At 41.0% G+C, this 25,926-nt stretch overlaps 1 protein-coding gene and 1 non-coding gene across 4 annotated transcripts; both read left to right on the top strand.

The window, feature by feature from the left end:
• Nucleotides 1–166: 166 nt before the first annotated feature.
• RC3H2 (ring finger and CCCH-type domains 2) lies at nucleotides 167–25,926 on the top strand. Of its 3 annotated transcripts, none has more exons than XM_063174737.1 (21): nucleotides 167–239; nucleotides 7,249–7,545; nucleotides 8,907–9,024; nucleotides 9,474–9,707; nucleotides 10,548–10,723; nucleotides 10,819–11,019; nucleotides 11,401–11,533; nucleotides 11,773–11,891; nucleotides 12,269–12,381; nucleotides 12,958–13,266; nucleotides 14,008–14,222; nucleotides 15,174–15,601; nucleotides 16,009–16,179; nucleotides 17,009–17,164; nucleotides 17,433–17,646; nucleotides 17,812–17,896; nucleotides 18,414–18,495; nucleotides 18,641–18,775; nucleotides 19,308–19,415; nucleotides 19,826–19,974; nucleotides 20,584–25,926. In XM_063174737.1, exons 2-21 carry the CDS (start codon nucleotides 7,315–7,317, stop codon nucleotides 20,780–20,782), a joined length of 3,576 nt encoding a protein of 1,191 aa, XP_063030807.1. In that variant the 5' UTR covers nucleotides 167–239; nucleotides 7,249–7,314; the 3' UTR covers nucleotides 20,783–25,926. The 3 variants fall into 3 exon arrangements, with proteins under 3 accessions (XP_063030807.1, XP_063030809.1, XP_063030808.1); XM_063174739.1 differs by having other exon boundaries at nucleotides 19,826–19,955; nucleotides 20,584–20,763; XM_063174738.1 differs by lacking the exon at nucleotides 17,009–17,164.
• Nucleotides 11,198–11,313, top strand: LOC134428377 (small nucleolar RNA SNORD90). The gene has a single exon (XR_010030379.1). It is a non-coding gene; the product is annotated as a small nucleolar RNA SNORD90 (small nucleolar RNA).

The raw sequence follows: 25,926 nt of genomic DNA, 5'->3' as shown, positions 1-25,926 counted from the left end.
ATCTGCGCCTCCGTCTCTATGGTAACTCCCTCCCGCCCTCCGCGCGGTCACGTGCGGCGGGCGGTGCGCGGGTCTCGCGAGAGCGGCGTCGCGGGGCGTGGCGGCGGTGCCGCTGTCAGCGCGATGAGGCGGCGCCGCCGGGGCTCCCGCCGCTGCCTCCGCCGGGCCGCGCGCCCGCCCCATGGCGCGTGAGGCCGGCACCGCCCGACCGCGCTCCGGCCGCCGCCCCCGCCCAGCAGGTACGGACCGCACCGCACGGGTCGGACCGAGCTGCGCGGGGGCGGCCGCCGCGGGGACGCGCTGACCCGCCGGGGCCCCGCCCGCCCCCCCCAACCCCCCCCATCACCCACCCCGGCCCTTCCTCTGCCTCCCGGCGCTGCGGGAGCCGGGCGGGAGCGGCGTCGGGCTGAGCCCGCCCGGTGCAGCCCGTCGGGGGCCGCTGGGGTGTCGGCGCCCGGCGGGCCCCGCCAGGCCGCGGGGCCGGCCCGGGGACCCGGGCAGCCATTTGGTGGCGGCTCCGAAATGACGGCGGGAGCAGGGCCGGGCGGCGGGAGCGGGAAGCCAGGCCCGGGCCCAGGAACGGGAACTGGGCCCAGGAACGGGAGCCGGGCCCGGGCCCTGGAGCGGCAGCCGGGCCTGGTGCGGGAGCGGGGCCGGGCTCGGGTGCGGCTGACAGCGGCCTGCGGACCGGGCTAAGCCGCGGGGGCACTGGCGGGGCCGCCCGGCGATCCCGGCACCGGCGAACGGAGGCAGCAGCTCCCGGTGCCCTCCCTGGCAGCCGCAGCACCGGGCAGTCCGCGCGGGGGTGCCCCCGGCACCGGGGAGAGTCGCAGCGGAGCCATGAATGTTCCCAGTGTGGAACGCTCATGGAGCTGTGCGTTAGGGTAATGGTGGAGCAGAGCCGTGGTGGGAGACGGGCCCTGGGACTGCACCCACCGTGCCGTGTTGGAAGTGTCTTAAACGCAAAAACACTCAACGGCTGAGCAGGAAAAGCGTGTCCCGGTTCTGCTGATGCTCGAGGTGCACGGAGGGTTTCCAGGAGAGTGTAGGAGTCAGCACAAAGCGCAGAAGGGCAGCAGAGTGGTGGGAGAGTGATGAGTGTTCAGTTCATCCAGGGTTCAGAGGAGAATGGCATGGATCTGTAACGAGGGAAAATAATGGCAAAGTTTGGACAGGCAACCAGGAGATTTTCTGATCTAGGCCTGTTCAATTTCCATGCAAACTTAGAATTTTGTTTGGGTTTAATTGTAGTTCCTGTCGTTTCTCTTGTGGTTGTTCTCTCATGGCCATTATAGCGATATCATAATAATGAAACTGAAATTAAAACCAGTCCTTTGGATTACAAGGGTGTAAATTTGCAATTGTGGCAGAAAATATCTAATTTTAAATGAGAAGCAACCAGTACAGCTGTAAATCTTCTGAATCTAAAATAATACTATTCTTTGACCTTTGGTCTTTCCTAAACATCTGTGGAAACACTAGAAATTGTAACTTACGTGGCTGGTATAAGTATTATTCCGTGAAACACTGAAGTCTTAATTTTTGTAGTGAATAATTTTCCCAAGACCTTCATGCCTTTTTTGTGAAGTTTTTCTTGTTTCTGCCCTGTAGGCAAAGCTTTCACCAAGAAAAGGTGTTTTTATTAACTTGTTTTTCTGTCTTGTTTGAGGTTGCGGCCATTTCTCTCAAAAAATACTCAATTGTAACAAATTTTAGTGTCACCGCTTTAGGTATCCCAAAGTGAAATCCTGATCTTGATCTCATTTATTTAAGGCTTTGTTGCTTTAAAATAGATAAAATATTTACAATACCCAAATAGTAATAGCTGATGGCATTTGGTGATATTTTGTGTACCCTTAATGGGATGAATGCTCAGGGTCTCTCTTTGCTGACTGGACAACGCTAAGGAAAGGAAAAAATTATTTGTCCACAGGCATCTAAAGCCATTCTCTACAACCTTTAAAAAGCCTTTCCAGCTCCTGTGGAGCCCTGTGTTTTCTTGCCTACATCTCAGAATAGAAATGGTATTTCATTGAAATGGTTTAAAAAATACTAAAATACAGAATTTCTCATCTAAAAAAATTGTAGTTTAAATATGGAGGTCATGTAAAAAAAAAAGCTTGGAGAACTAAACCATACATGGGAGTCCTTATTCCCTGAAAATATTACTGAAAAGTTAGGAGTTCTACACTGTATCTCCTCTTGGAGTAACTGTGTCAAGTAGATCTGCTTAGAAATGGATTCCCTTTCTCTGCATTCTGAGTTAAACTGATTTGGGTGGCAGAAAAAATTTCATTTATTTGCCCTTCAGTCCGTCCTGAACAGTCGATACTGTTAGAGAAGCTGAGTTGGTATCAGGCTGGTGGCAAGGACAGGCTCTCCTTTCAGGGACACCTAGGAAACGCAAGGAAAAACCCACAGTGGTGTTACATAAGTGTTTAGGGAACTTTTAAAATCTCCTGACATGGTTTGTGGTGGAAGGGTTGAGCAGGGAGGAGCAGGTGGGAGCTGCTGAGGGTGCCCTGGCTCTGGTGTTGGTTTGGGGGCAGTTAACCCTGAATTGGGTCAACTTTGGCAGTCACTGAGCAACCACCAGTGTAGATTTATATTGTACCCCTGTGGATAGGAATTACTCTTCAGCCACACGTTTTAAGGAGGCAGAGGGGATTCAAGCTTTGATTTTTTAACCAGTTAACAAGAGAATCCCGTAGGTGTTTCTGCAAAATGTAGTCTGGGTATGTGTCAATGTTCAGCTCTGTATTTGGGGCACAAGGAAATGGAGTGAAGCTCTCAGGGAAGCTCAGGCTGGACATTGGTGAAAGGCTCTTCCCCCAGAGGGTGGCCAGGCACTGGAACGGCTCCCCAGGGAAGCGGTTGTGGCACCAAGTGTGCCAGAGCTGCAGGAGTGTGTGGTGATGCCCCTGGACACGTGCTGTAGTGTCAGGCACTCCTGCAAGAAGCAGAGTTGGACATGATGGGTCCCTTCCCAGCAGGATTTCTGTTGGTAACTTTTCTGGGACTTGAGTTGGGCTGCCGATACTCACAAGAGCATTATTGTTCAGTGAAATAATTGCATTGAAATACTATATTTAATGGTCATTAAAGACTTTACATGTAGAATTTTCACATGATGTAAAGAGATTTGCATGTGACAGATATTATGGAGTGTAGAAATAAGCAAGGCACCTCAGTAAAGAGGATTTATTTCAATTTCAAGCCATCGTAGCTGAATGATACAAAGCTGTTACAGGGATGGCCCTTCCCTAAGCCTTTAATGAAGGCAGTTTTTTAGATCAGTGGATGATGGCTGTTGAAGAGAAATCAATAAAAGAAATTAATAACGTATTCCAGGGAATACATTAATACTGATGATTATATTATGTGATATGTGAGTTTTTGACCCAGTCAGAATGCTTTCAGGAACTATGTAACTTAGGAAGGAAAGGTGGAAAAAGCTTTTTTTGCCTCCTTGTAGTGCAAACCAACCATTCATCTGCATAAATGAAAAGTTTTAATGGAGATCATTTTAAAAAAGAAAAGACAATACCGTGATCTCTGCAGTCAGCATTAAGAGCAAGTCAATATCAAGGACTCTTTAATTTAGTGATTCAAAATCAATTCAATTCTAAGATTTAGGCTTAAATCTACAGTAGGATTGTAATTGAGCCTCAGTTGTGAAAATGCCATATAATTTCAAGTTTTCCAAGCGTTTCCTTCATCTGTGGAGAAGACTTCCCTTTGTTGAGCACTGACGGAATTATTCCATGTCTCATTCTCACCCAAGCTCTGCTTATTTGTCTTTGCCACGGCGCACAAGGGACCTGATGGAGGCAGCCTGAGCCCAGCAGAGCTGACGCCGTGGGGGAACCGAGTTAAGCCTTGAGCCCTTTCTGTGATAAGGGGTGAAACTTGCCTGTCTGCATTTGGGCAAATGCCCTGACTGAGCAGTGTGGGAGAGGAGCAGACTAACAGAACAGCATGATCACCTAAGCTTGCTTTCTTCAGGAAATCAGAATTGAATTCTGTTTATCATGTCCAGAAGTTATTAGGCATGATGATTTAGATTAGTTGTAGAGAATGTCTTGGGATTAGGTAGCTAAAAGTTAATATAAAATTAGTGAAGACATCTAAGTCTTACAACTTCCATCATTTGTAAGTGCTACAGCTGTTTGAGGAAGGTCTTGAGGTTTCACTTATGTCCCCTTCCATCTCTCATTCCAACTTAATCAGATATTCTAGTCTAAAAGGAGAAAATCAGTCAGTTATTGTTACTCTGATCCATTGCAGCCATTACTGCAATAGGAAAATACTACTGTTTTAAAAACACAACATTACTCAGCTGTACTGGTTTTTATTATTACATAATTTCTGAACTTAGGCTTGTACGTTTCTCAGTTTGTCATCTGAAGTAGTGCTTCTGGTAGTAATACTACAAAACTAATTGTAACTTCACTATGTAATGATCTTTTACAGAGGAACTGCCATGAGTTTTCAGACTGCTTCCTTGTATGTCTGGCCAGTTTCTGTATCAGCCATTTCTTTGGGATTTGTTTTTTTGCAGGGTGCTTCTACTTTGATGGGGAAGAGGAGCCCTGTGTAGTGTAGAGGTAGATAATCCATCTGCCAGAATGAACAGACAGACCAAGGATAGCTGTTCTAATGGAGTGTGCTGCCTGTTAAAAACAGAATCCAAAGGATTTTTTTTTGCTCTCCTCCTTGTGTTTGCTCAGTTTAGAGTGCTGGAGCAATTTGTTCTTCAAGAGGACATCCCTGAAATACATTGTTTCTGACAAGGAGCAAGAATCTATTAAACATTTGGCTTATGTTTTTTGTAGGAGTTGACATGGTAATTAGGAGATGTGAGATTGTTTTCCTACACACTGGGGTGTAAGAGTGGCAGGAGAGCTGGCAGGCTCAATAAAGTATGGAGATTCCTCCCTGTATGGCTGCTTGAAGTTTTGGGAGTCGAGAGCTTTTCCCAGCTGTTTGCTGGCTTAATTAGATTTTTTTTTTCCTGTCAAGCAATCTGAAGGTCAACACATGCTTAGTAGAGTCTGTCATTTGGGATGATTAAACACCCAGAGATAGATCTTTAAAAACCAGTGGTGCACACTTGAAGAATCTGCTGTGTTCATTTCTATGCTGGTCAGGAAAACAACTGTATTTTAAAAGCTCATAAACAGAGAGGTGGTTTCTTGCAAGTCTCTGAAGCACCTGTGGAAACCAAACGTGGGTATTGTCTCAGAGCAGAGATCCCTGTGTGTGAGATAATTAATGAGCAGTGTGGACACAGGGACTGTTTATCAGGAGCTCGTTAGTGACATACCGGCAGTGGAGCTCTCTGTGTGCCAGCCTCCTAAACTTTTCCCCGTGTGAGTCATGGCAGTCACACACTTCAGACTGGTCTGCTCTGTGCTATTCCTGTGTCTTGCAGTGAAAGAGCAGCACTGTCAGCCCTAGGTCAGCAGTGAGGTTGTGTTGGTGTTTTAATGTTTCTGCTGGTGCTGCAGACAGCTTTAAGGGGTGTTCACAGGCTGGCTTTGCTGCGTCTCCTGTCCGGCTCTTTCGGAAGGGAAGCAGATTTGCTAAAGGAAATGGTGGGATTCTTAACAGAGGAATCAGAAATCTTTCTGGGCCTGTTGGCTCAGTGTTTGGCTTTATTCTTGTTTGTTTTGCTTTTAAATTTCCTTGGTTAAAAGACACATGTGGCAGTAGCATGTTAAAGATGACTGGGTTTGTTCATCCCTGCTAGAGCTTTGACTGTGCTTTCGTAGAAGCTGGAGGAAAATCTGATTTGTCCAGTACATGGGAATTTTCTGGCTTATGTTGGAAGTGTAACCTCAGCAGTTTGGTTTTGAGAGGTTCAACTTCCAGTTTGGTGTGTTTTACTATGGGAATTCATCTGAGGCAAAAATTGCTGCATAACATTGAAAAGCTCGCTGAGATAAGGACATCTTGTACAAGTATCCTGTTACTTAAAGGGCACTGAATGTTCATAGTACTAAATAGGATTGCTAAACAGATGGTCATAATTAACATAAAATGCATCCACAGATAAGAGTCTATTTGGTCTTCTAGTAATTCTTTCAATGGTCGGGTACTTTAGCATTAATTAAACCATAGTACAGCCAACAATGGAGCTGCAGTAAGGAGTTTCTGAATTTGAACACAGAGGGGAGATCTCAGCTTCCTCAGAACAATTACCTTTTTTCTGTCATCAGAGTAAAAAAAATAGAATGCTAAACATGTAATTAAAACATTTGTGAATTTGCATTTGCAACAAGCTTGTTCATAGCCTTGAAGTGACCCAACTGGTCTGTAGGTTGCCTAGAGAGCAAACACAGTAGCACATCACAGCCCAGGGTGGGGCTGCTCCCTCCGGGGTGGAGCTCTGAATGTAAATCCTGATGATGGAAGCTTGCATGAGAAGGGTTTCAATGAACTTCTTAGGCCAGGTACCTTTTTCAAGAATGTGACTTATGTAAGATACAACAACAATCTCCATAAAGCCATATTTTCTTTGAAATACACTTATGTAAACAATTTCTTTGGTGTTACTGCACAGAGTGAAATGGTTCAAGAGACAAGGAAGCCATCTGAAGTTATTGCTTGCCTTATCATAGGTCCTTAGTAGCTGGATTTTACATACATCAAAGATTTTCTTGCTGTGAGTTCATGGACATAGTTATATGTAAGGTAGAAACATGAAAAGCAAAATTGCACACAGCAATCTCTGCCCTTGAGTGCTCCAGTTCTTGCAAGAAAAGGCGGAAATAACACAAGAATCATAAAACTGAAAACTGGTCTCTCACTCTTAGTGTTTTCTTATGGCTCTTGATATTTGTTAGTTGATTTGTATTTTACAGAAAGAGAAAATGTGTTTTTAAAAAAGCAAAGCTCAGTTTAGTTTGGTGTCTGATTAAGTCTGAATAAGATCTGCAGAAGGAAGGCATTGTTTTACTTAACTTCAAATGAAAAGAACATTCTAAACCACACCCCTTCCCCCTCCAAAAAAATTAATGCCATTTATTGTGAATGTGTTAAACTTAGGGTGGTCTGCATTAATTTAGTTCATGAGCCTTTTTTGGTACAGTTGTTAAACTAACCCAGAGTTGGGGTTTTTGAGTACTTCAGCATAAGGATTTGGTTTTGTTCTTGGTAATATTGAAATTGTGGTCTGTTTTTTAATTAAAAGTTATTCTAAATTGCCAGAAAGCATGTTTTAAATACTCTGTTATTCACTTACAGCTGCCAAAACATAGTACAGTGAAATAATGGTCTGCTAGCCTGCTAAACAAGTGTCCAGCTTCCACAATGCCTGTGCAGGCAGCTCAGTGGACAGAATTTCTGTCCTGCCCAATCTGCTACAATGAGTTTGATGAGAATGTGCACAAGCCCATCAGCTTAGGTTGCTCTCACACCGTGTGCAAGACCTGCCTGAACAAGCTCCATCGCAAGGCGTGTCCCTTCGACCAGACCGCCATCAACACCGACATCGACGTGCTCCCCGTGAACTTTGCACTCCTCCAGCTGGTTGGAGCCCAGGTATGGCTGAAGCAGCTCTTTGTTTTGCCCCTTGGTGTTGTTGCCTTGTCGTGCCAGCTGCAATATATGCGCTGCTCCTTCTTCCTCGTTTTAGCCCAAATAAATGGTAAGGCTTGACTTTGGACTCTCTAGGAGTCCATACCTACTCTAAAAGCAACTTCACCATTTCAGGGCCATCTTATCATAAAATTAAAGCGTGTTCTAATTGTAACCTGAATTCTGATTTATAAAGGCTCTTGAACTGTGACTGGAGAAGAATTCCCATTGGGAAGCAGACAATTGTCTGTTCCAGTTGTCAGTAGAATGAGAGAACCTGCAGGCTGCACTCGTTCATCTCAGCCGTGTGAGAAATCTCGTTCCTAAGTGCCACACGTTTGGAAGTGGCTGTTTAACCAAGTTCCAGAAGTGTGTGTGTATAATTTTTTTTAAATATGCTTGATGATGGCTTTTCAGTTGCGTTTGCAGACACTGGCTAATCAGGCCAGGAATGTTCCCTGCGCTGTCGCGTAGCAGTGGCAAAACAGTGATTATATAATCAGTACTGCACTTTATGGAGACTAAATAAGTCTGTTCCCCTTATGCTGATTCATGTGCTTTTCCATGTTACTCTCTCTGTAACACCTTGGTGAGGCAGTAAGATGATGTTATTTACGTGGCTTTTTAATGTCCTATCACATGCCTTGCCTCAGCTATTGGTAATGACATTATGTCAGAGTGTTTTTGTTTCTCAGGTTCACGTGATCCTTTCTTTTTTTTATGTGTCAGATCATTGTTGTGATCTTACAACATTTATTTTCATGGTCTCCTAACTTCTTGCAATGTATTCCAAACAATTAATTTATTATGACTAACACTCCCTCTGTTTTCCTTATCTGACCTTGTTATTCTATTTCAAGTTTTTTTCCACTGAGTTAAGTTTCCTGCTTCTTCTCTTGGAAGATTTCAGCATGCCCAAATGATGCTTAAATCATTTCCAAACTTTGCTTTATTATATTCTTGCTAGTTCATTTTGTCCTGTAGCTTTTTTTGTAATAAATCATGCTGATCTGGTATACTGATCACCTTCTCAGATCTGGTGTTCTTCATCTTTTAGACATTGGTTATTGTTTTCTACCCTGCTTCTGTTTTTAAGGTGTTGAGTAATAACAAAAACCATCTTTCATCACGCTAATCTTCATCTTGGGCCCTTTTTGTTGTTCCTTATGCTGTGTACATGCCCTGGGTGGGTCCTGTGTTTCCCTGCTCTCAGAGCAGTGCACATCTGCAGTGTTATGTAATTCATGGTGATGTGGGTACCATCAGGGAGGTCAGCCAGGTGTATGTAATTCTGCTCCCTCTTCCTCCCCCTTGCATTTTTTTAGGTACCTGATCATCAGACAGTAAAGTTGAGTAATGTAGGAGAAAACAAACATTATGAAGTAGCAAAGAAATGCGTTGAGGATTTGGCACTCTACTTAAAGCCATTAAGTGGAGGAAAAGGTGAGTCTCTGCTGAGCAGTGGAATTTTGATGTAGCTTGCTTTGAGCAGCATTGTGTTTTCAGCACTGATTGTAAATGTCAGTGAGATAATAGTCTCATTTTTCTAATAAAATTGCCTTGTGTCTTTAAAAGCTTATTCACACTTGTGGCACTTGTTTGTGGTTTTCTTATTTTTAAGTTTACAAAATACTCTGTTTAATAATACTGCCTTGGGGCTAACTTTCTACTGAAACTGAATGTTCCCCAAAGGATGGCTTTGATGTCAGTTTAAGATTTTAATTGAAGTTCTTTTTGGTAAAGAATTTACACAGAGTTGCCTAAGAGAAGGGAAGGTACCTGTGACTGGTATCCAAGTCCTAGAGAGAGACATACACTGTTAGACATTTTTTGTCTCACTCAGATGAATTTGATGAGAAGCACTGCTCTGCCTTTTCTCCCTTTGTCTGAAGGTGTTGCAAGCTTGAATCAGAGTGCACTGAGCCGTCCCATGCAGAGGAAGCTTGTGACACTGGTGAATTGTCAGCTGGTGGAGGAGGAGGGTCGGGTCAGAGCCATGAGAGCAGCTCGGTCGCTGGGAGAGAGAACTGTCACAGAACTCATCCTGCAGCACCAAAATCCTCAGCAGCTTTCTGCCAATCTTTGGGCTGCTGTCAGGGCACGAGGGTGCCAGTTTCTAGGACCAGGTAAGGGTCCTGTACATCTGCAGCAGAATATTTTTAGCTGCACCTTTACTTTACAAAAATGCTTTGAAATTTCTTCTGTTCAGTTGAAGATGTTCTGCCAGAAAGAAAGGAGAAGGGAAAAAAAGCCCCAAATAATAGTAAAATCTTCTGACATAAAGTTTTTGGTTGTTTCCCCTGCAGGTCCATTAAATGTTCTTTGAAATTGGGAGGAAGTATTTCAAATATCCTGGCAAAGAGGAGTCAATAAGCACAGGCTGTGCAATTTGTAATGGAGTGTAGCAGGCTGGCTGTACTGCTGTCTGTTATTGGGATTGAATAGCTGTCAATACAATCAGCCTAACCTCAGCTGCAGCATACTTTTGAAATTTATAATGATTTATATCTCTGGTAGAAGACAAATTAATTGTTAAGAATGCCACTAAAGCAAACACAGAAGCAAGAAAATTCTCTTTAAAGTAGAAGTTGTCATCTCTTGACTCCTGTAACTGTTGATAGCATTCCAGTACTGTTCCCATATTTGTTTTTTGTTTTATGGTGTGGCATTGAAGAGGTATCCAAAAGAACAATGGCTACAAGGCTGCCCAGTGGAGAAAAGTATAAAAACTGCACTATTGATGTGTTTATTACTGGAAGTTAGTCTTAGTTCTAAGTTTGCTGTGCTTAGAGTGGTCCTAAATATTTCTTCTAAACTAGCAGCTTTCTTTAAAAGTTTTTAAGTAAAATAAAAAGCAATAAGGAATTACATTCAAGATGATTTAGATGTTGCTGCTTACCTGTTCAAATATAGCAGTCCTTGCTGTTTTCTGGAATATATTTAACTTTCATTTTTGTGTGTTAAAGCTATGCAAGAGGAGGCACTAAAACTTGTGTTACTGGCACTGGAAGATGGCTCTGCACTCTCAAGAAAAGTTCTGGTACTTTTTGTTGTGCAAAGGCTGGAACCAAGATTTCCTCAGGCCTCTAAAACAAGCATTGGTCATGTTGTGCAGCTACTGTATAGAGCATCATGCTTTAAGGTAAAACACCACTATTGTGCTGTGCAGCTGTTTTTTATGATAAACATGGAGATTTTTGGTCAAAGAAGGAATGTTTAACTGTTACTGTTTATTAGGTCACTAAAAGGGATGAAGATTCTTCTCTGATGCAACTGAAAGAAGAGTTCCGGAGTTACGAGGCTTTGCGGAGAGAGCACGATGCCCAAATTGTTCACATTGCCATGGAAGCAGGACTCAGAATATCACCAGAACAGTGGTCTTCCCTTCTTTATGGAGACCTGGCACATAAATCACACATGCAATCCATTATTGACAAGGTTTGTCAAAGGGATGATTTTAGTATCTTTGTAAGATTAGTTTTGACTATTAAATGTTACAAGAAAAATCAAAGAACTCCATGAATTAACTTTTTGTTCGTAGTCCTATAAAATATTAATTAAAACTAGATTGAAATTTTTTCCCCTGATGTAGCATATTCATCATATGAAGTACTTTAATTAACTTTTTGGTGTCTTATGATGAAGCTTCATAGGGCAGATTCTGAGTTGAGAAATAAAATTTCTCTCCACTGATCCTCTCTATATATGCCATCTGAAGACACTTTGTATTGCATTTAGGAACCAATGTCATTAATATTTTTTAAGATCAGCAATTGACAGTTGTAAGATGCAGCACACTAATGCTCCCTTTATTTTCAGCTCCAATCTCCAGAATCTTTTGCTAAGAGTGTACAAGAATTGACAATTGTCTTGCAGCGCACAGGGGATCCTGCAAACTTAAACAGGCTGAGGCCTCATTTAGAGCTCCTGGCAAACATAGATCCAAATCCAGGTATGCAAATCAAGCTTTTTAAACTTTTCTTGGTATTCTTCATATCTAGCAAAGTAAATTAAGATGATAACCTCCATTCCTGGTTTTGAAATTCCCATTGATGAACATCATAAACTCTTCTTCAGGGCTCTCTGAGTTGGGTCCTACTACTTGGTGGTGTAAAGTGATACAAGCTGTGCCTCTTATTTGTGATACTGGAATTACTGGCAGAGTGACAACCCTGCTTTTCATCATTTTAGACGCAGCATCTCCAACATGGGAGCAGCTGGAAAATGCCATGGTGGCTGTGAAGACTGTGGTCCATGGGCTGGTGGATTTCATTCAGAATTACAGTAGAAAAGGCCATGAAACTCCACAGGTAACCAGACTTGATCATTGCATCATGTCTTCAGCTTCCTCTCCCATTTACTGGGAGATGCAACTTTGAAGAATTACTGTTGATATGAAATATTTATGGCCTTTCTTGTGGGATAATTGATGATACTGTTATTTACTGCATTCAGATTTTGAGAACCTAACATTTGTGAATACAGAATGCAGCAGAGCTGGCCGTAGAGAAATCCATACAAGGACAACTTAGCCCCTCAACAAGGAGTGTCCTTGTTTTTCTGATTAAAAATGCAAAATGTAAAAAGATGCCATGTATATATTTTCTATATTTTAAGCCTACTTTTATGTGAATGTCTGATAGATGGTAAGAGGAATGTCTTGTGGTTTTTGTTGTTCTTTTTTAAGCCACAACCAAATAGCAAATACAAAACAAGTATGTGCCGAGACCTTCGACAGCAAGGGGGGTGTCCAAGAGGAACAAACTGTACATTTGCTCATTCTCAGGAAGAGCTTGAAAAGTGAGTGTGAGAGACTTTTTCCTTTTTTTCTTCCTCCTTTTAATTTAAATCCAAGCAATCTACAGAGATTTCTGAAAACATTCTCTTCCATATATTCATTCATTTGGAGGGCCTCTTGACATGACAGTTCTTTATATGAAATTGAAGATACAGCAGAGCAATATCTACAGACTAATTCCAGTTCTATTTTTTATTTTACCCCGTATGAGGTAAAATTTCCTTTCCTACAATTGAGTGCAAGCTCAGTGTCTTTCAAGGATTGGTTATATTACATACAAGAGAGAATGTTAATTACATTTTAATTATTTAAGGAGTGAACTGCATAATTGAACAATATGCAGCTCTGCATTCTTGAAGTTGTTTTCACCCAAATGCATTTTCAAAGAACTGCAGAATGGGTTATATAAGAGGAGAGATAATTTTGGGTTCCAGTTGTTGAAAATAAGTTTGTAATTTTTGATGTTGTGTTCCATGTCAATCCCTTCTTTTTGCTACTTTTGCAAATCTATTAAGCTTCATAATAAGCACTTTCTATACCATCTTGTCTTTTGTGTGTTTGCGCATGTTTATTTGTAGATATCGCTTGAGGAACAAAAAAATCAGCGCAACAGTGAGAACATTCCCCCTTCTAAACAAAGTTGGCGTAAACAGCACCGTCTCAACCACCACGGGAAACGTGATCTCTGTCATAGGAAGCCCTGAGGCAACGGGCAAGATGGTGCCAAGTACTAATGGAATAGCTAATCTGGAAACTGGGGTTCCCCAGCTGATCCCCCGCTGTGCAGACACCTCCCTCAGAGCTCTGGACAACGCCAAGAAGGGAGGGAAGGCTGGAGCCAATGGCCAGAACGCTTCTGGGTCCCCCACAGAATCACTTCCTGAAAAGTAGGTGGCTTTTTTAACATCAATTCAACAGAACATTCTGCTGTTAGATCATCTAAAGTAATAAATGGGGGTGGTGGGTGGCCAACAGATACTGAAGTGTGGTCCTGGCTTGCAGAAATTGCTGGTGCTCAATGGCTGCAGAGCTGTGTAAGGTCTTGCACTGCAGTGCATTGTTTCAGCTGTTCAGTACTCATGTGCATTCTAGACAAAGTGGTAAATCTCTCCCTTTATCTCTTACTCAGTTGTTCTCAGCCTGGTATCTTAATTACCAGGCTTAATTATCTAATTAGGTTATTACATAAAAATAAAAAGTTATGGCATACAAATAAATTATATACAAATTGCATACTATTGGGTTATTACATACAAGTATGTTACTACATGTGATAAATTGTATACAGAATTTGACATTTCCTAAAACCAACAAATGCAGAGTGTGTACTTCCTTGAAACCTTCCAGTTCTGGGATTTTCACTTAAAACTTTTTAGATAATTCTGCAGGAAGCACTGAGTCTCTAAACCTTTGTCTTTCACAGAATACACTTACAAAGGGTATCAAAACATTTATGCCCACTTTTGAGTTCTCCTCGGAGAAAGTCTAAAATGTATCATCAGTTCAGGGAAAATTCTAGAGGAAATGTCAAGGCCCAAATTTCCATATTGTGTGGGAGTGTACATGAAGAGGTGACTGACTGAAGTAAGTGAGGATCTGCTTAATGATTTCTTGGTAATCCTTTTCAGTAAAGTCGGTTCTCCACCCAAGACTCCTGTAAGCCAGGCAGCAGCTACCTCAGCTGGTCCTCCTAATATTGGAACAGAAGTTAATTCTGTGCCTCCGAAATCCAGCCCATTTGTTCCCAGAGTACCTGTCTACCCTCCACATTCTGATAATGTTCAATATTTCCAAGACCCCAGGACTCAGCTGTCATATGAAGTTCCACAGTACCCACAGACAGGTGAGTGAGATCAGCACTGATTAAGAAGTAGCTCTGAACTTTTCTCTGGAAAAATGTCTTTTATGAGAAATAACTTTTATGTCTGTTTTGTCAATGTCTATTTTATTTTATTTTTATTAAATATCAGCTGAGTGTTCTCTTAATGGGATACTAATCTTGTTAATTGCTGGGTATGTGAGGGACTTGCAGTTTGCTCCCAGTGTTGGTGGTTCTTGCCTTTGTGTGCTGTATGTTGTACAGCTTATACTTCAGCCTCCAGAACTTGAACCTCAAGATCTTTCATCTACTTTTTCCTTTGTTAGCATTTAATTGTTTTTATTTAGGCTTGCTCTTGCCATGGCCCATCCATGAGGGTATCCCTGGGCAGGATTCAGAGGCATAGCAGACTTCTGCTGGGAGGCTTACATGTCTTTGTGCTTGCTGGAATGTTTTTGAAAGGTTCCAGTTATCTTTTTAGGTTGCACTGTGCATGTTTATATTCAGACAAACAGTTGTGGTTTTTAGCACCGAGTCATTCACAAGCTCTCAAAAGGTAGAGATGTTCTGGCAATCCTCTCCAAAGAAAGAGCAATAAATCAAGTGTGAAATGGTTATTTATAGACTTTTTATTTTTTAGTAATATTGATTTTTATTTTAGAGGGAACCGTTTTAACTTCCTATATAAAGACTTGCTGAAGATGCTGTGTTTTCAGTTACTTAGTTACACCACAGTACATAGGAGCAATATTTTCCAAACTGGGTCCAGTTGGTGAAGGGCCAGCACTGCAACTGCAAATGGTTGTCTTACATGAAATGATATTTAACAGAAACATGGTAGGGTCAGTAAGAGGTTTGTAAAGTGTGACTCCTCATTCTCTAAAGGTACTTACCAATGCTATTTATGGTTTTAGAAGGTGTAAAATTTTGGGTCATTTGTGGTTTCATTAAAAATGCCTTTTTCCAATTTTTAAGGGTATTATCCAGCACCTCCAACAGTACCAGCTGGTGTGGCTCCCTGCGTTCCTCGCTTTGTGAGGTCCAATAACGTTCCAGAGTCCTCCCTCCCACCTGCTTCCGTGCCATATGCCGACCATTACAGCACATTTCCCCCTCGAGACCGCCTCAATTCTCCCTACCAGCCTCCTCCTCCGCAGCCCTACGGCCCCGTCCCTCCCGTCCCCTCTGGAATGTACGCTCCGGTCTACGACAGCCGGCGCATCTGGCGCCCGCAGATGTACCCCCGAGATGACATCATCAGGAGCAATTCCTTACCTCCCATGGATGTGATGCACTCATCTGTCTATCAGACATCTCTGAGGGAGAGGTACAACTCTCTGGATGGGTATTACTCTGTGGCTTGTCAGCCTCCCAGCGAGCAGAGGACTGTGCCTTTACCAAGGGTAAGTGAGGGCCAGGAAGGGAGGGCTCTATGCAGACTTGGTTCTGAAGGTCATTACTGGAAAATTGGTAAATAATTAGCATAGACCTGTTTATTACAGTGATCGAGACATGTGACTTGGACAAAGTTCTTGTTTTGTTTTTAACCTTAAAATGGACTTGCAAAACAGACCACTATCATCTGCATCAGGACCAGAGCCCCTTTGCCTCTTTGTTGCTTGAATTAATTGCATATCTAAGATTTGACTTGCCATACACAAGCCTACAAATTCTTGTGAAATTCTTCAAGTGTTATCAGCGGAGGGTTACAGACCCAAGGAAATTTGGGGACCCAAGTGTGTCCCATGCAAGTATTTGCCTTCTGATTAGAGTATGACGGGATATCCAGTCCTGTATTTATTCTTTCTAGGAGCCTTGTGGTCATTTGAAGACTGGTTATGATGAGCAGCTGAGACGGAAGCCAGAGCAATGGGCACAGTACCACACACAGAAAACTCCTCTGGTATCATCAACCCTTCCTATGGCAACACCATCTCCAACACCACCTTCTCCTCTCTTCAGTGTAGATTTCAGCACAGAGGTGGGAAGCCAAAGAACCTCTTTATTTTCCCTCCCTGTTTCTTTAAGATGCCATTTAATATTTCTGGGAAATGTTTTCTACCTGCCATTTATTGTTCATAAAATTAAGTTAATTTTCTAGCAAAAGGAAAGTGATATCCAATAATGATGCAATTCAATTTGGTATTAAGGTGATGTGTAACATGAGTGCAGAAAAAGGGTCAAGAAGTGAAGTGACTCAGTTCAGCTTGACTAAATGAAATGTAATTTTATTGAACTCTGTGAACCTCCAGGTTTTTGTGTAGGGAACAGCAGTTATGTTTTCCGTTAAAAAGTACATTGCCTTTGATAGTCCAAATGACTTGACTTGATGACTAGCCTGAATCAAACTTCAAGTCCTTATCAAGTCCCAAAGAATGGATTCCCTTAAAAGTGGCAAAAAGCACTGGCAGGACATTGTGTACTTCTGTGATAAGTCCTATAAAAAAGAAGGGGAACTCACATTAGCACTGGCTAATACATTAAAGGAAAATGCACGGCTTCCTCTCAGTTAAGTTACTGTAGATATTTGCCTAAAGAAACCTGACACTAACACAGATTCCAGTCTCTCATTTGGTGGGCCAGGCAGTTATTTGTATGGCAGAGTTTGCCCTCTGACAGCTGCCAGGGGCACTGTTTTAAAATTTGACAAAACAGCTTATGTTGTCCCCAAGTCAAGTCTTGAATATGGCTGGAACTCCTTGATTGACTTTTGAGGTACATTTACTGCTATTTAATTAAATTATCTTCTCATTTTAAAACTGAATTCCCTGTTTTTATTATTCACTGCTTATTTATTCCCTTTTCTGTAGTTCTCAGAGAGTGTCAGTGATTTGAGTGGAACTAAATTTGAGGAAGACCATCTCTCTCACTATTCACCGTGGTCTTGTGGCACTATTGGCTCTTGTATAAATGCTATCGACTCAGAGCCCAAGGATGTGATTGCCAATTCCAATGCCGTGTTAATGGTAGGGGTTTTCTGCATGTTCTCTCATTAGTGTGATGATCCTTACATGCTGAAGTGTCTTCTCTTTGGTTAAACCAGCCTTTAAAAAAAAAAAAAAGGTCATAGCTTCCATTAGTAGTATTTTAAAGTAGTTCTGCTCATTTGAAGTTGTTTGGAATATCCTTTCCCAGTTTTGTAAATAGGTAACTATAATGAGAAGTTACTGGCCACCTGAAGAGTGTGCATAACCTCAAATGAGTCCATGTGTCTCCTGTCTCCTGAATATGTAGGATTTGGACAGTGGGGACGTTAAAAGGAGAGTGCATTTATTTGAAACACAGAGAAGGGCAAAGGAGGAAGATCCTATAATCCCGTTCAGCGATGGACCCATCATCTCCAAGTGGGGTGCAATCTCCAGGTCATCCCGCACAGGCTATCACACAACAGATCCAATCCAGGCCACTGCTTCCCAAGGAAGTGCTACTAAGCCCATCAGTGTGTCAGGTACAGCTTCAGGCTTTGTGGGACAAGAATTCATCATTTATGCACACCATGAGCATGTCATCCTCTCTGTGCTTGCTGCAGCTATGAAATGCAAAGAGCTGAAGAACCTGTATGTCCCACTGAAGAGCAGAGAAGATAGTGAATGCTGTCTTAATTCTTTTGCAGATTATGTCCCTTATGTCAATGCTGTAGACTCGAGATGGAGTGCCTATGGCTCGGATTCTGCCTCCTCAGCACGTTATGCGGAACGGTACGGACTCCTTCCCGAGCTCTGTTCACAGCTTTTCCTCTAGCTTGCAGTTCTTCAGAGCCCTCTGTGTGTGTGGGGAATCTGGAATGTCTATTAATAGACATTCTTAATTTTAAAGTAAAAGACTTTTTTACCTATCCAGCATAAAGCCTTGGAAAAAAGTAGGTTAAAGCTTGTGTAGTTTTTAATACTTAATGCAGTTAATAGTGCACAATTACTAGCAATGTATCCCTTGAGAGATCTGTCAAAGAACTGGAGTCAGGTACTGCCAAGTTGTCATGTCAAAATCTTGAGTAGTTTCAGGTTTTCTTGCCACATCTTAGCTGTGTAAAATAAGGATATATGCTTCATACAATGCCTTGAAGTATTATGAGCCACAGTGAAGATGAAGAACACATTATCTAAATCACATCTAGTTTCTGTCCAAAAATCTAACATTGATAGACTAATGAAGTTATGGGGTGTTTGATTTAGAGAACTTCTTTTAAGTCCTAGTTTTGCCTTTTTTCTTTTAAAGGGACAGGTTCATAGTTACAGATTTGTCTGGTCACAGAAAGCATTCCAGCACTGGAGATCTACTGAGTATTGAATTACAGCAGGTAAGACCACTTATTATACCATGAGGGTTTTTTAATTTAAAAGAAATTGTTTAGTAAAGTTTTAAATACATTTTTCTTAGTGTAGCTGTCTGACTGCACATGGTTTAGGTGTAGTGTTTGGTAACTGAGCTGTTTCTTTCCATAGGCCAAAAGCAACTCCTTACTCCTTCAGAGAGAGGCAAATGCACTTGCCATGCAGCAGAAGTGGAATTCTCTAGATGAAGGCAGTCGTCTTACCTTAAACCTTTTAAGCAAGGAAATTGATTTGAGGAATGGTGAGGTAAAGAATGGGGTAATTGGGATGAAACAAATCTTGGAGGGTGTTTATATATATATATGTATAGAATTGCATTAATTTTAACTAAGAGTTGAAACTTGAAATGTTTATAGCACATTGTTTGCAAGCTAAGTCGCTGTTGCACTCAGTTATTTCCCTGAGATTAGGCAGGTGCACCTGCTATGCTGCTGCTCCAAACATGCATTTACAAAGTGGGAAGAATGTGACAATCATTTTCATGCAATCATTAGTTTTTGTCTATTTGTACATGTTATAAATCTAAACATTTTTTCAATGGACTCAAATTTCTTTAGTATTCATTTTATCTGTTTCAGTACTTTATTGTGATTGGATTTAGCCTTGTATCCTATATTGTCCATGCCTGAAGTTCATTTTTGTCTGACTAGCTCTCTTGTACTGTAGAAATGTTATGTGCTAGAAACGCTTCTTCTATTTTCACTTTAGTTCTCCAGTGTTGTGTGAAGCCAGTGGAAAGCCAACTTGGTATTTAGAGAACATATTCATTCTTTTTTAGACTGATTATCCTGAAGACTGTGCAGACACAAAGCCAGACCGAGACATTGAATTGGAGCTGTCAGCCCTTGATACAGACGAACCTGATGGGCAAGGGGAACAGATAGAAGTGAGTACAAAAATCTGTGTGCCTAAAGAGGTCACTGGGTCTTTTCATTAGGCCTTATAGATTAGTATGTTGATAGCAAAGCCTTTTGGTTTCAGTCCTAATAATGACATCCAGCATTTCCCTTATTTAGCACTTGGGGTCTTGTACTTATCACTCACGTACCTGGCAGTTAATCTTAGTGAAGTTAAAAACAGCTCACAGTTTATACTGCTCTTGTCATTCACAGCCATCTTTGAACAACTGGCTTTTCCTTTAGTGAAATGTGGTAGACATTCTAATAGCATGACATGAAATGAAGGAGTTTTAGGACCAGACTCCTGTTTCTATTAGCATAATGTAGTGGAACTTAATAGGAAAATGTAAAGCTGGTAGGGACAGGGTTGATGGGCATTTCTCCTTCTCTCTTGTAGGAGATTCTGGACATACAGCTAGGGATTAGCTCCCAAGAGGATCAGCTGCTCAATGGAACAACTGTAGAGAATGGGCATCTGCTAAAGCAGCACCAGAAAGAATCTATGGAACAGAAGAGACAAAGTTTAGGTGAAGACCTTGTGATTCTGTGAGTGTTAGACAAAACAGCAGTGTCTGCCAGTGTTAGACAAACAGAAGCATCAGAATAGTGGAAGCATGGTTGTGTAAGGATGAACCACGTACCTGCTCAGACTTGGATTAGACATCTGCATTGTTTGTACATGGTGGAGTGAGAAGAACCTGTTAAGAAATAGAATTAGGCCACAAAGCTGAATGTCCCAGGCTGGTACCATTGTTCGTATGCATCGTTGTAATCGTACACACTGAACCGTGTCACAGCTGTTCAAAATACCTTTCACAGTCAGTAAGCAAAAAATGCAGAATATTTTTATAGTTAACAGAAATTAAGAAAAACTTCAAAAGGTTAAATGGCGGACTGTTTGCACAAATCTCCACGGAGAGGTAGATTTTGAAATACACTATTTTAGGTTTCAATGTTCTGTAGTCTTTAAGGAGTAAAGCAGCCTTTGAAAATGAGGCAGACTACTTTAACATCTCGAGCGTATCATTCCAGAGGAAGATGTTTAGCCTGTTGCTAAAAAGGAGTTTGTCAGTATTTATTTAATGCACACAATTCAGTTCCGGATACTTGTGCATGTCCTTGTTTAATATTTGTGTAACTTATTTTTCTCCTCAGGGAGGAGCAGAAAACAATCCTGCCCGTAACTTCTTGCTTCAGTCAGCCGATCACAACATCTGTTAGCAATGCAAGCTGCCTGCCCATCAGCACATCAGTCAGTGTTGGCAGCCTCATTTTGAAAACTGCTCACATTATGTCTGAGGATAAAAATGACTTTTTAAAGCCTGTTGCAAATGGCAGGATGGTTAACAGCTGAAAGGCATTCATCTTTCCAGCTTGTGACCACACCATGGAAGCATTTACACTAGCTTTTTATATATATAATATATATTATATAATGTATATTTTTTTTAAAAAAAATAATATTGGGGTCATGCATTTCCTGTGGACTCTTTGATACTTCAAGCCCCTCTCGCATTAGCATTCTGAAGAAAAAAAAACTTACTTTAGTAGGGTAAGGCGTTCACTTTCCACAAATGAATGGAATTTGGACATTGTTTTACTTAAGCTTAAAGCAGCTTTTTATGAGTTTGTAGCAATCCGGTGCGGTATCTGAGCCATTCTTGTTGAAAATGGCTTCTGTAGAAAACTAACAACTCAGTTATTTAAACTAGCAGGATCCTACAATGATACATCTAGTGAAAGGAAGACTAACTTATTTGTCTCTATTTTGTTTCACAAGAGAAGAACTTTTGTCTTGTTGCAGCTGCTTTTTCTTTAGTTGTGGAACTTTGCATGGAGTCTTGTTTCCTGTTGGAAGACTGAGAGGTGGAGATTTGGACTTGAGGCTTTTACAGGGTTAACACACCATTAGCTTTGCACTGCTGTGTTATTTGCAGGTCTGTGGGGCAGTGCTTTGCTGCAGCTTTTGGTTTCCATTCCCCCAGTTTATGCTTTAGTACTGTAGATACACATGCACAGGCTACTTGTCCAAGTAAAGTTATCAGAAGTAAATCAAGTGCCTAAGTCCTCCAGCTAATGTACTAGGTATTGGTTTCCCCAAGCTACACATTAAACAATTTTCAATGATTTTGAGAGGTTATGCACTAATGTAACAGCAATTTTGGGTTTTTTTCTTATTTTTCTTTTTTTCATTAATAGTTCTCAACTTGGAGATTATAGGATCCAGATGACTTGGCAAAAAGTATCAGGTGCTCTTGGCTTTCCTTTGAAAACCCTGTATCTAGTGTTTGCACTGACTAACAAGATGGTATTGCTGTTTTTTGTACTGTTTTGTTTTAATTTAAACTAAATATTGGGAATTTAAGGTGGTTGTAATTACCTTTGTTAAATGTTGTTAATCATAATCTTGTATTCAGGTTTAATTTTTGTTTATTCAGTGGCAACTTATTTTCAAAGACCTTGAAAACACAATGAGATAGCATTGTCTGACCTTCAGAGTGCTGAAAACTGTATGAATTTATGCCCTGTTAAGAGGTGACTGAGAATCATGTTAGACATGTCAACTGAAAATTGGTTTTCATAAATACACATGAACTAGAGCCCTGGGCATATTTTTTTTAAAAAGCTTAAAAATCCACTTTTTTTTTCTTTTAAGAAAGCAGGACTCTCCTTCCTGATGATTACTATCTTCTTGTTTGTCCTCCTACTTTTCTTTGTGACAAGTTTTACATTTTTTTATGTTTTTATTAACTTCTGTGAAGTTGTTTACTCTGAAAATTGTACTGGAATATTTTAAGCCAAGCTGATCTTTCACCAGGTGTACTGCATGTAAGGGCTTTTCCTGCTAGCAAAATGCTTAAAGAGGATCATGTTACTGGTCGTCTGAGTTGTTATTTTACAAAATCACAGCTATGTGGTCGGGTAAGATTTTGATAACTGTTTTGTGCACGCTTCTGGGGGGTGGGGGTTGGCATTTCCCTGAGGGTTACTGATTAGACTAAGTAAATATTGGTGTTTGATATCTCTCTTAACGAACCTGTCCATGAAATAATTATGTTGTAAATATACCTGCAAATCCAAGGGTTAGTTTTGATATTCTGGTGTCAGTATGGAAGATCTTACACATCTATTTAATACTCCAATGTCAAGGAATGTATGTAGAAGAGCAGTCAAGTAGTCTTTTCTTAGTTTCCTTTGGCTGTTGCTGTACCTTCTCCAGCCAGTGCCACCTCACTCTAGGGTTAGACTGACGCTTCTTTCACTTGCTACGTGAAGTGAATGGATACAAGAACCAGACCACCTTTGTCACCTTAACTTATTTCCTATTGACGTTAACTTTAACTTAGAATGTTAGACATAAATATGATTGTTGTATATTTTATACCAAGACCATTCTGTAAATATGAATTTATATTACTTTTGAAATGCTTCTGAGATACTATTATTTGCTGTACAATGTAATTCCAAAACAGATATGCAAACAAGTATGTCTCTTTCATGGATATTTAAACAGTGAGATCTTCCATGTTGAAGGTGATGTAATTTTTTTAAAAGATTTTTAAATTTTAAATTGCTATTTTGTTACAAAAATAGAGAAAATATAAAGGTTTGAGAAGTCCTTATTTGCCCTCAGGGAAAGAGCCCTCTGTGCACCAGAACTCCACAGAACATCTTCAGCATGATCTGAGGGTGAATATATACTACATAAATTGATTGTGTATTTACCTTAACTTTTTAATTTTAAAATGGCAATTTTAAAAACTTGGTTGTGCTCTGCTGGAGGGGGTTGGGATAAGCTGCTTACACACATTTGCCTGTTTGTCCAGTGAAATAAGCCTGACATATTCCTGCCAATGTCTTGGCATATTTAAGAACAAGTGTATCTCTAGACTCTTTGTCTGCAGCAGGGGGTCCCGTGATAGAGCAGTTCTCTAGGATGACCATACACTTCATGTGGAAAGTTGGCTTTCAGCTGAGGCTAGAGTTTTCTAGTTGAATTTTTAACCTATAATGACAGGCAAAATAATTATTTGAGGGTTTAACAGCATGTCAGCTTTTCTTAGGGTTTTAACACTGACTGTGTGGTTTTTGCCACCAAACTGATGCCCTCCAGTGCCCTGACAGGGAGAAGAAGCTGCAGGTGGGAGCACCTGGCTCTGGCTTCCTTCTTTGTTGAAATTTCAGCCCATGACCCTTTACAAACAAGTATGTATTCATTTGTTAATTGTAAATCAGGTGCCTTTGGGCTATGGAAGGGCTTATTTTCTGACACTGAGAGAGTGACTTACCTTTGTGTGTCAATAGCAGTGATGCCCATTTAGGTTTTGGCCTAATGTACTGTGCTGTCAGAAAAGAAGGCCCGGAGCAGATCGGGGAGAGATTGGCTCTTTTGCTTTGCTTGGACAAGCATTTTGGTTGGTTTGGTTTGGTTAATTTTTTTTTTTTCCCCATTAGGGGTACAGCAGGGATTTCACATGCAAGAGAGACAGGAATTATTAGTATCTAAGTTAATTGTGTTGCCTCACTACCTGGATTCATTCCTTGGTTTGCCTCATTTCCCACATAGGTCTTAAACAGACTAATGCTTGTGCTGGGAGAATGCTTGTGTGAGAAAGTAACTATCTGTACATTCTTAACATATACTTAGAGCAGAGTGATTGCCCTGCTACTGATATTTTGTTCCTGTAAACAGGTGACAAGAAATGAATCTTAGTGTTTATGCAGATTTTGCATTGTAGAATGTATACTAGACCCTTCAAAGGCAAGGTTAGACTCTTTGCAAAGCAAACTGGCGTTGGTTCTTGGTAGTCTAGTACAGGGACACTAAAGTTTGGCATTTGATTTAGGAAAAAGAAAACAGTTGCACACAGCTGATTATGTTAAATAACCTCTTAATTAAGCTCTTTGTAGAAGTCTAATTTGGAAGGTTTTAGTGTTTTGATAACTCAGTTGAAATTTTAATTTCTCCTGTACTCAAGAGCTGAATGCTGTTCTTGTATAATAGTGTACTAGGCTGGATGAGGTACAAAATAATGCACAGTGGTCAGAAACAGCTGAGGAAAGAACGCTTAAAATAACTCAATCTAAACTCAGAATAGTTCCAAACATTGGTTTTGTTTGCTTTTTTAAAGCACAAGTTGTCAAGTTGTACCTGTTGCTGTACATAAACACTGTATGCCAGCAGCTCCTTGATCATATTTGTGAACAGACTTTTCATTATTAGACTGGTATTAAAGGAAGGTGTTGAATTTGAGAGTGTAACAAAATGAGAAATGATCAGATGATCTATAGGATGTAAAAGTCCATTTTTATGTTGTAGTTTAATCCCTTTGTTAGGAAGTTCCCTCTCATTGAGGGACCTCTTCTGCAAGCAGAACACAATAAATGTGCTTTTTTAAATGACCCAATTTCCCAGTATAAATGAACAGCTGACTTTGGCAGTAGTCACCCCCCTGCATCTCTTTGCTGGCAAGGGAGCAGGACAAGGGCGGGAAAAAACCCCAAAACTGTCACTGATGAAATGAAACAAATCTGAATAATCTAAGTGCCCAATGCCCAAACATAATTCCACACCCCATTTATTTAAGGATACTTATGGAAGCTTTTAATCACTCAAGATTCTGCTGTAAAAGCTGAAATAAAGCAGAGCCTGGCTGCGTTTCTTACTGCCAAAAGCCAAGGTCATTTGCACATAGCCCATGGATTTCTCCAGAGTAGATCTCCGTTACCCAAGGCATGGGAATGCATGCATTTTCTTAGCTGGGCAAACAAGTACATTATACAGTAGTTGTGATACAACACACGTGGCTTTGATTTGTACTGCACATACCCACTGTACAGCCACTCCGAAGTATTGTGGTTAGCTTGCAGCATCTGCTGTCGCATTGATACTGTTTACTGCGTATTCTTTTCCCTGGAAGTTTTAAAGAAAATTTTTTTTTCTTGTTGCATTGATTACATTTTATAAATTTGCTTAGCTGGAAAGTTTGGGAAAAGAGGCCTGTTTGTCAATTGTACAACCGATTGTGAAGCTCTAGTGTGAATATTTTTACGTCTGTATTAGACATTTTCTTTGCAAATCTATTGTTCGATTGAAATGTAAATGAAATAAAAGATGGTGTACACCCATCATGTATAAAGCAGGCACCATCGCTACGATGGATTTAATGCTCATTTTTATGGCGCATTCTCAGCTTCTATTTAAAACTATAATTTAAAGAAAAAAAAATCTGTAAAATGAAATGGGGATATATGGGGGAGTAAATTCTATTCCGTTTATTTCGGTTTTGATTCCCAATGGTAATGTTTCCCTTCGTGTTAGAGTAGGGGGGTCCCGGCGGGGCCCGTGTGTCGCTGTAGCACTGACGTGCAGAGGTTGTAGCTTTGGCTGGGCACGGATAGAGCATCCCGGTTCGGTGTTTGAGAGACTCGATGGAAGAAGTTTGCAGTATTGACATGTATTTGCATGCACGAATAAAAATTATTTGTCCACCTTAA

The sequence above is a fragment of the Melospiza melodia genome, chromosome 22 (assembly GCF_035770615.1).
Source record: "Melospiza melodia melodia isolate bMelMel2 chromosome 22, bMelMel2.pri, whole genome shotgun sequence".
Taxonomy (NCBI): Eukaryota; Metazoa; Chordata; class Aves; order Passeriformes; family Passerellidae; genus Melospiza; species Melospiza melodia.
Note: the sequence above shows the minus strand (reverse complement) of the source record. Positions and strands in the feature narration are given on the sequence as shown.